General features: G+C 43.0%; 1 protein-coding gene across 1 annotated transcript; it reads left to right on the top strand.

Moving 5' to 3' along the window:
• Positions 1 to 2,694: 2,694 nt before the first annotated feature.
• RBM11 (RNA binding motif protein 11) lies at positions 2,695 to 10,754 on the top strand. The gene is made up of 5 exons (XM_054166102.1): positions 2,695 to 2,868; positions 6,762 to 6,924; positions 7,804 to 7,882; positions 8,591 to 8,684; positions 10,412 to 10,754. The coding sequence occupies exons 1-5, from the start codon at positions 2,767 to 2,769 to the stop codon at positions 10,742 to 10,744; spliced, it is 771 nt and encodes a 256-aa protein (XP_054022077.1). The 5' UTR covers positions 2,695 to 2,766; the 3' UTR covers positions 10,745 to 10,754.

Genomic DNA, 10,754 nt, shown 5'->3' with positions numbered 1-10,754 from the left:
AGTGACCTGCTGTGCTATTTATACCCTAACAAGTCTATGGGTCTAGATAGGATTCATCCTAGGGTGCTTAGGGAGCTGGCACAAGAACTGGCTAAGGTGCTCTCCATCAGTTATTCACCAGTCCTGGCTAGCTGGGGTGGTCCCAGATGACTGGAGGCTGGCAAATGTGACACCCACCCACAAGAAAGGCTGGAAGGAGGATGCAGAAAACTACAGGCCTGCCAGCCTGACCTCAGCACCTGGCAAGGTTACAGAGCAGGTCATCCTGAGTACCATTGAGTGACACATACAAGAAAACTAGGGAATCAGGCCCAGCAAACATGGGTTTAGGGAAGGAAGGTCCCGCTTAACCAATCTAATCTCATTCTATGACCTAGTGACCCACCTGGAAGATGAGGGGAAGGCTGTGGATGTGGTCTACCTAGACTTCAGTAAAGCCTTCAACACAGTCTCCCACAGCATCCTCCTGAAAAAGCTGGCAGCCCATGGCTTGGACAAGTGCACCCTTTGCTGGCTGGCTGACCACATACAGAGAGTGGTTTTGAATTGTGCCACATCCAGTTGGTTTCTGGTGACCAGTGATGTCCCCCAGGGATCAGCACTGGGCCCAGTTCTATTTGACATCTATATCAATGACCTGGATGAGGGGATCGAGTCAACCATTAGTAAATTTGTGGATGACAGCAAGCTGGGAGGGAGTGTGGAACTCCTGGAGAGTAGGAGGATGCTGCAGAGGGACCTGGATAGGCTGGGTCAATGGGCTGAGGCCAATGCTATGAGATTCAACACAATATCATAGGCTGGCCTTGATCTCAGAGGTCTTTTCCAGCCTCAATAATTTTAACTGTGATTTTATTGGCAAAAGAAGCCAGAAGAAAAGATTGAGTAGCATTCCAGGAACCTCTGCTGAAAGATGAACAAAATTATTTATACAAACCAGACCTGGTATTCATCAAAGGAGATCATGACCTTGTAGCTAACATTGCAGCTGTGAGAGTAAATCTCATGTCTCTGTCCTATGCAGCAGCACAGAAAATAAAGCAGTGTCTAGAAACTTCTTACAGGAGCTATGCCTGTGGTCTCCCCCCACTACCAAAACCCCACCACACATAAACCCAGCACATAAGGACAGCCCAGTTTCTGTCCTGAGAAAGTCTTGTCATCTATCAGATTGGCCACTATTTATGTCAGTAAATCTTGTACATGTATCTACTACCAAGTGCAGGTTCTTTAAAGATCTTAATGAACTGTAATCATATGAGCTAGTGAATTGTAAATAAACTAATTCTTTTTATCCCTCTAAGGCAAGATATGAAAAGGCAAATGAGAAACCATTGGGTTATTGATAGTATGTGGGGATGACAAGGTATCATGGGTTGAGTCTGCTGCTGACACTCAATACCATGTTGCTGTCATGCCAGCTTCATGCCACTGGCTGGAGCAAAGTGTCATGGGGTTTGAAGTTCAGATTGTAATGTGAGAGGCTTCAGGCTCCAGTTGCTGCTTCCAGTTTCTCATTTTGGGGTGTTGGGTCTTTTCTGCTGGGCTGGCTTCTGCATGCTTGGGTGGAGGAACCAATTTTATCACTGGCTTCTGCTACTGCTTCTGCATTTTGCTGTACACTTTCTCTAAATAGGACAAGGTAATTGTGCATTATCTCAATAAATTCATTATCACAATCCATTTGGGGTTTTTTTTGTGTCACTTTCCCTCCTGTCTTGTGGGGAGAGGGCGCCTTCTGAGGGCACACTGTGTTAACCCGAAGGGACTTGGAGTCATGACATGTCATCTACCCTGCTAAAAGATACCAATCAATAGTCTTTGATAACATGAATAGGTCACTTCTACTTAACCGGGAAAAGCAACACATACAACTTTATCTGTTCGGTAAGTAGCAATTGTATTTCAGTTATTCCTACATGTTTATAAACGTACAACATCCAGCACTTTACATTTGTAGTTTAATAGTAACTACCACAACGCTTTATCATACTTATGACTAAAATACTTGAGGGCTTTAACTGTTTTGAGCACTGGCCCAGCGGCCCCGCTCCAGCAGTTGCAGTCTCCACCTGCTCCACACGGTGGCGAGCGGAGGCCGCACGTTTGCGCCCGCGCTGCCCGGCGGCTCTGCGGTGCCCAACCAGACTCCCACTGCTCCCTTGCGATCTCACCTGAACGAGAAGGAACTATGCCAGGGGCGCGCACACACACTTCCTCCCCAAATCGTATTTCTGTACAGTGCACGTTCCCACTGGCAGGTCTGACAATAATCTTTCTCTCTGGTCAGCGGGGAAAAACCCAAGGGAGAGAAAAAGAAACGTTTAAAAATGCCTAAACTCTTTTCCCCGCCACTCCCCAGATTGAAAGCAGTAGCGAGCGCCTGGCACCAGCCGCCCGCACGCTTAGCGTCCCTCCAAACCGTTCTTAAATAAAACTGCATCACAAAACTCATCGGGTTGGAAGGGACCCTCAAAAGTCACCTTGTCCAGCCCCTCTGCAGTAAACAAGGACACCTCCAACTAGACCGCCCTGCTCAGGTCTAGTTGCAGCTACGAGGCGCCCTCCAGCAGGACCCAACACCCAGGGCGCTCCGCGGCGCCCAGCTCTCCCCACGCTGTGCCGTATTCCTTCACAGCGCAGCCGCAGCGGGCGCCAGGCACCACCCCTCGCATAGGCGCTCGGACCCCGAGGTCGCTCCCTAGCAACGCGCCCGGCGGCGCGGCGCTGTGCGCTCGCTCGGTGGGACCCGGCGGTGGCGCCGCCATGTCCTCTCCGGGGCGGTCCGAAGACGCGGACCGGACGCTATTCGTGGGGAACCTGGAGAGCCGCGTGCGGGAGGAGATCCTCTACGAGCTCTTCCTGCAGGTGGAAGGCGGGCCTCCAGGGGCGGGACGGGGCCGCAGGGCGGAGGCCTCGGCGGGCCCCAGCCGGGCACTGCGGCCGCTTTGGGCCCGGGCCGAAGCGAGGCTTCGGGCTGCGACTCGCTCCCCCGGCGGCCCGCGCTGGGGAGCGGCCACTGTAAAAGGGAAGCGGTATGAGCGGCTGGAAGGCGCGAAGCCGCTGGCCAGGCGAGGCCGGGGCCTCGTCATCGCGCCGCACGGTGCGGCAGCCCGAGCCTGCCTCTCGCAAGCCATCCCGCACCGCGGTCCGCGTCGCAGGAGCCCTTGTCGCATCTCGCCTGCTCACCACCGCCGGCCGCTTCGGCTCCCTTACCCTTGGCGCGTCGCGGGTGGGAGAGGCCCCTGTCCTGCCCACTTCCCCATCCCTGGGTTTGTCTCATCCCGGCTGTGCAAGTTTTGGTGCCTCCGATGGGCCTCGAGTTAGTGAGGCAGTTAAATAGTATAAAGACTTTTTTCTTTTTTCCCCCGAGGAAAAAAAAAATACTTTTTTTACACTTTAAAAAAATGTATTCTGAGTAAGCCATTTTTGATCGATAGTTTGATTAAGAGAAAATAGTGTACAACCTGACAGTGTCTTGAGCAAGGTTTAAACTATTAGTAGTGTGAATGAGCTGCTGGTGCGGCTCAGGACTTCCACCCATAAATGACCTTTACATCAAAATGTCTTAAGGCTTGAGAAGATGTTTAAAATTCCATTGGGGAGGTTTTCAGAGAGGTGGGGAGAAAAACACCCAAGTAGCTGGACCAGTTTCAAAACCTGAGTTTTGTCCTCTTTCGTTGGAAATGAGGTATGCCAAGGAGGAAGAAAGCAGAGACAAGATACTGACACTGACTTGGCTTCAGTTTTGATCTCAGATTGACAAAATCTCTGGCTAAGCCAGGCTTACTAACCTTCAAGTAGTAAGCAAAAGATGGAGAAGTATATGGAGAGGAGGAAGCATTTTATCACTAATGCAAGCTTCAGATTTCAACAAGATCAACAAGAGCTGCTGACTGTGGGATTTTCCTGAGTTTGTTTATGGTGTATTTCCTTGGTGGTATTAATTATTTTTTTTCCCCATCTGACATGGTCTAGTCAACCACAATAAAGTTAAAAGCTCTTGACTGGACAGCTTCCTGATGGTATGATGATAAACTTGTCTCTAATTTCTGTCAGTCTTGAAGTGAACCTTGCTTCCTTCCAGTGAGTTTGCAAAATGAGATGTGGACGGAATCATCTGTTCTCTTGTGATTTTTATTTGTTAATCAAATCTACTTTCATTTGCCAGCATTATTCCACTGATTAATCTGATATTTGTTAACTATGCAAGATCTCCATATGTTACTCTATTTGCATTGAAAGATGTTTTCATTTAGTATACTGAGGCCCCGTAGGATTTTAGCAGTTTCCATCTCTTAGTAACTTTCAGGTTTTAACTTTTTCATAAAATGAGCTAATTCTTTTTTCTTCTATTTTCCTGCCTTATTTTCTGTGCAAGTAATCCTGCCTGTTTCCAACACTGAACAGTAGACTGCTGTTTAAATCTTAAGTTAAGAAAGCTTATCTTGCCAGTGGACATGAGTGATACCATACAAGTTCCGAGAGCAGATGCTCTCAGAATGTGCTTTTGCCTGACTCTTCTGTATAATCTGCAGCAGTCACAGAACTGCTGACTTTTATCTGGGTCTTTAGATCATCCCAATAACAACTGCTTATCTGTTTCCTTTGCTTCATCTGATTCTCACGCAGGTTTCTCTGTCTTGCTGCAACAGCACACACTTATCATTGCAGTGTTGTCCTTTCTTGGAAAGCATACAGTTCAGCGCTCCTGCTATGGCATAATCCTAAACATGCACTCCTGACCTGCAGCTTTTCCCCCATCAAATTATGAACAAGTACCTGTTACTACTTTGAAACTACTACTATTTTCACTTATGAACAGGAAGACTACATATTTAAAAGGTGGGCCTGCAAAGGACTCTCTCGCTTCTAGTTCTTGAAGAACCAGATCCTCCTCCTTAGGCAGATAATAATCAGAAACTGGATAGATGCAATTTTGTTTATTAAATGCAGTGCAGTGCAGAACAAAAATGCCTTAAGGAGCCACCTGAATTGGAAAATAAACATGTTAAGAGCCTTTCTGATACTGTTTCCTTAAAAACAACAAAACTACAAACAAAACAAAGATGAAAAAGCCCAGAAAACTTCAAGACAAGATCAACTTCTTGAAGATTCTCTTCACAGGACAACCTTGGCAGTATCCCTTGCTGTGTAGCCTGATCCCTCTCTCCACCAGTAATAAAAATAATGTGACATTAATTTTGATCCTTTGTATTTATTTGTATGACTTACCTACTTTCACCAGGCTTGAGGGCTGGGGAGTGTTTCATTTTTCAGCAGAAGCATCTAACTGAGGATGAGTTTATATGCAGATGGCAAAAGCATACACAGATGACAATCCTAATTAGTATCTTTATTCTGACAACACGGAGGGTGTAATAAGGGAGATGGCACCACCTCATCACTCTGAATGCTCATAGCAGACAAATTGCAGATTTGTTGTTGAAAATGCAGAATAATAAAGTAGATTACTTTTCATGGCTTATTCATTTGAGTATATGCTGTGTTTATTTTGAATGGTTATGCAATTTAGTTCCTCTAAAGCCATTGATTTCTCAGTGACTTACTGAAAAGTACTTAATACTGCATCACTAGTAGTAATGGAAGCTACTTCCTCCAATGAGTGTGGGGATTTTTTATTCAGAACAAGGAATTATTCTACTGTGGTAATTTAGATAGTTGGTTGGGGGGTTTTGTGGGGTGTTTTTTGTTTGGTTTTGCCTTTTTCAACTGAGGGATTTTTTGTAACATGTTCACTTCATTGCTTATCTGGATATTGTATCCTAAAGGTAAGTTGCATCCTTAACAGTTCTGAGCCATGGCAGGAGACTGCTCTTGGGCATTTCTTTTCACACTCCTAAATCACATGTATGTGTATTTTTGTGATGAGAAACTTAATTTGGTGATTTAATACACTGATTCCAGCTTGCATAGAAAACCATCATCTTTAGTAGCTGTTACTAAAATGACTGCTTGAACATGGAGCCAGAGTTTATGGAGTATCACTGCTTTGATTTGGTTCTAGAAGTCCTATGCAAGGATTGAAATGGTACATGTAGGAAGAGATGGAACTTTTCAGTGAAGGAATTTCAGCCAAAGTGTGTGATTTAGCATTGTATTTATCGATGGGGCTTGGCTTTTAAGAGGGACATAAACAGTATGTTGTCTCTGATGAAATGATAGAAGACTTGATTTCTTACCATTCAGTTGTGATGAGAGTGACAGAAGACACTGGTGCTTCCAGAACCTTGCTTTCCCACAGTGTTGATGCTGTCCCTTTTAGAAATAAGCAAGACTGAAATAGAAGCCTATTAATGAAATGGGTAACTTTTAGGTAATTGGTATCATCAATTTGCTTAGTTGTATTAGCTGTGCAAAAAAAACCCCAACAGACCCTCTCATAATTGTACTAGCAGCTGTACACACAAAAACTAACTTGCTACAGGGTCTAAATTAGTCTCCTTGCATCAGCTATCATATTTTTAAAATAGTCAGAAACATCTGATTATTAAAGACTCATCAACCATGACAAACTGATGCTCGGCTCCCTCTTAACATTTTGTGGAGCTGGTTTTTGTTTGCAGAATGCTCAGAATTGGAGCTTGGGGAATGTAAAGAGATTTTCAAAACTGAGATTTTTACGCTGACAGATTTATACTGTTTCTGACTATGGCTAAATACCCCTCACTATGACATACTCCCAACAGGATGAAATGTCAATTTAATTTCTGTGAGGAAATAACGCAGCTTTCTTTCAGGCTGGACCATTAATCAAAGTGACGATTTGTAAGGACAAAGAAGGCAAACCTAAGTCTTTTGGATTTGTCTGCTTTAAGCACAAAGAATCAGTGCCTTATGCAATAGCCTTGCTGAATGGAATCCGTTTGTATGGAAGACCAATTAAAGTGCAGTATCGGTTTGGTACGTTGGTCTCAATTAAGTTTTTGTAACATTTTCAGTTTTTTCAAGTAACTTTTGAATCCTAAAGCCTTCTACAAATATGATTTATCATTGTATCAAACTCAGGTCCGTGGGTTTTCAACAAAGATTTCTTGCGGGTTTTGCATTTGGAAGGATTCAGCCTCTCTGTTTTTTCTTTACTAATACAATAGCTTGGTTCAGAACAGCATAATAGGCAAGCCAGCTCAGACCACACTGTATGGAAAACACTGCAGCACAGCCTTTCATGCCAGTTGATATTTAGGAACCAAGGTGTGCCTTTAATTTGCACACTGTCAGGAAAAGTTGATTTACTACATGCTGCCACTATCAAGTGGTTTGATAACTTTTATACTACAACCACAGAGTTACCAGAACTGTTGTTTTAAGTGGAAGGGATCGTAGTTTGAAGACTATAGTTAAATCAGAGTCACATTCTTCATTTTATATCTATGAAAATAAACCTAGAGAGCTAATGATCAGGCAGAATTTGCATGCCAAACCTTAAGGGCTCATGTTCCCACTTTGCACTGTGCCACTCCTTACTTTAAAGGCGGTACAGGGCAGTTTCTGGGTTCATGGAGAACGGCTGAGGTTCCTTAATTTGTAAGCATCTCCTATGTCTGTAAGTGAATGGGAATTGCTTTATTACTTCAACAGTTCTGATTTATGCTTCTGTGAGTCAATGATAAATGAACTCTTTTAAGGGGTAAAATGATGCTATAGATTACCTGCCATAAAATGGCAGCTTATCTTTGTATCCTAACTTAGATACATTAGCTCAGAATGCTTTCTGTGGTTTTAACTTGTTAATTGAATAGTTGTAACTGAATAGTTATTATGCTCTTGTCTTATTTACAGGGAGTTCTCACTCATCAGAACTAAGCAGTCCTACACATGCTTTTGAGAACTATGTTGACTTATATTCACCTTCATATAGGTAACGAAGATCAGCTGTGAATTAACCATATGATTAACATTTTTAAAAAGACTAAGAAAATTATTTGATGTGGTAGAGCAATCTTTAGGCTTTTCATTTAAAACAGCTGTTGCGTGCTTTTTAATTGCATCCTTACTGATGACTTGCAACTGGCTGCAGTTAATGCTTGGGTTGTATTGCTAGAGGTTCAATTAGCTTGAATTTTCCATTTATTTGTTTCTGCAAGGCACAGGACCACAAGAAAATACAGACATACAGTGTTTTTACTGGCAGTGTTTGCAGCTGTTACAGGGAATAAATCTGACAAGATTTTAAACACCACTGAGTTTGTATCTGTACTTTTTGTCTGTACTAGCAGCTGTCATACACATCTGAACGCACAGGTATAAGCCTGTTGCAGTGGAAGTCTAAACACCCCAGATTCAGTATTTTTTAATGTTTCAACATTTTCATTTAAAATGTGATAGACCTTTCTGTGGAAGCTAAACTTAGATGGCAAAATATAGAACTCTCTTGCATTTGCACTGAAGCACATGAGAGTGTATTTCCCTTGCTTTGTAATGTTTTTTCATTGAAGCCGAGTTGTTAATACCTCAATTCTCCTCTTGCTTATTATAACTCATTATAACCCAAGAGTTAAGTCTCAGTGCTCTATTAAGCAGTATATGGTAGCTGTCTGGTCTTTGTATATTTGCTTGTTTTTCCTAGGTATCAAGAGCCTTATGGAAATCCTCCATTTCCTGTTACTCCTTTTCCCATGAACAATAGTTTACCTCATGAATACTCAGGCTTTCAAAAGATGGTGAGTTTGTGTTAAAAGTTAACCATTTTGGAGCTCTTTTAGGAAGTGGAATGTAATCTTCATTTTTGCAAACAGTCTTAAAATGTGGTTTAGGCTGCTGCCTTTCACTGAATTAGCTAGGTTTATTTTAGTACCAAACAAAACAATTTTCATAGTGCAGGAATATCTTAAAGCTATATAGGTTAGGGAGGTGAAAAATGACCAAAGTCTACAGTCTCTCCTGTACTGTGTTCCAAATCAAATCCCCTTGGTGAGGCAACCTAACCTAGTAAAATTGCAACCAGGCAAGCAGTAGCTTCTTCCTATACAACTAATTGGTCAAGAAACCTCTTAGCTTTTCTGCTTAGTTCAGAAATACCAAGCAGAAGTTTGAAATGTTCTAAAACTCTCCCAACAAATCACCACTGCACAAATCAGGGCAAAAAGACTGTGAGGGTTTCTGGCCTGAAGCTTTTCACAGGATCACAGGATGTTAGGGATTGGAAGGGACCTCTGGAGATCTTAAGAGTTGAACCCCACTGCCAGAGCAGGACCATATATAATCTAGTGCATATCCCTGCAGTTCTTGTGTTCATGATTTACTTTCACACCAGTAGACAGTGAGAACCTGTGTTCCATTTTCCCTCTAACACTCTGGCACATTGGGCCATTCTTGTCCCAGTCTGACTTGGGGAATTGGCAGGCACTTTCCAACTGTACAAGGGGTACAGTATCTGGATAGATTACTCTTGCAGGCTGCAATCTGATCAGAAGATGGAAAGGTTTTGTTCCCTCTTGCACAGATGTGGTGGTGGTCTGCCTTCCTTCCTACCAGGCTGTGCTCTCAGAAGAGCTGAAGCATGCACAAACTTTCCCATCCTGTCTACTCTGGTAGGGCAGTATTGGAGTATACCATCTCCACCACTGTGTTCACTGATGAGCCCACTCCTCAGTAGCAATGCCAGTACATAACTACTGAGAGAACTCATGACTGACTTCACTGTGTTTGGTGCTTCCTAGAGGGGGAAGGTATGCAGTGTGCTTCCAACTGTAAGTTGCAGCTTCAGCAGGAAGCAACCTCCTGACATGTACACCTCACCTCACATGCTTCTGCCTCACCTTTATCTGGGTGAGCCAGGCAGGCTACATACTCAGACATGTTCCCCCTAATTTTTCAGGTTGCTGACAGTCATTAGAAAGATGCCCTTTCTGACCTCTATTTCTATATTTGGGATGTGCATTTTGTATGAGAAGAAACTCTTGGGATACTTTAGGGACTATGGAAAGAAGCTGCATAATTACTACGTTGTTCGGAGTGCTTTGGTCTAGAAATTCCCTGTGCCTTGTAGGAATGCATTGTTTCACATTAACTTTAAAATTAGTTAAACCAGTTAAAAAAGGTAAAAACTGCAGTTGTGCCTGTCTTTACATTAACAATAGGCATTGCAGTTACAAATGTTTGTAACATATAAGGATGAAGTAATGCCATGTTTGATTACCTTACACAAAGACTAATTAGCGTTTAATCTTAAATCAGATGGCACCTCTGTTCTTTGCCATGAAAGATTGTCTACTTTTCCCAGCTATACTAGTTGACAGAATAAAATGCTTTCTTTTCAAACATTCTGTGTTTATGTTATTTTATAATGTATTAGTGTTTTCATTGTAGAGGCTGTAATGCATGTGAGACAAAACTGTTCAGAACTTCCTCTTTACAGTATTAACAACTCAAGTTTCTCTTTCTCTAGATGAACCATTTTTTAGCACAGCAATACACAGTACAGAGTCCACTGGGTCAGCAGTTTCCTTACTGTCAGATGGCTCCACCGTTGCCTTCAAATTTTCCCTTTTCTCCCTATCAGAGTCAAGGTGCAGATTTTATGTCTGCCCAGAGTTCTTTTGAACTGGCTCTGCCACATTCAAGTGACCGTGAAATGCACCAGATGGATGAAAGCACCTCCAAAAGAAAAAGAGAGCAGCAAAGTTGTGACAGTGACACTAGTGTTGAGGATGACAAAGTGAGACAAAGAGAGCGTGACCAAAAGTACAAGAAGCGCAAAGCCAAGAAAAAGAAGCATTAATACTATGCAA

Source organism: Dryobates pubescens, chromosome 12 (assembly GCF_014839835.1).
Source record: "Dryobates pubescens isolate bDryPub1 chromosome 12, bDryPub1.pri, whole genome shotgun sequence".
Lineage (NCBI taxonomy): Eukaryota > Metazoa > Chordata > Aves > Piciformes > Picidae > Dryobates > Dryobates pubescens.
This window is presented reverse-complemented; position numbering and strand designations above follow the sequence as displayed.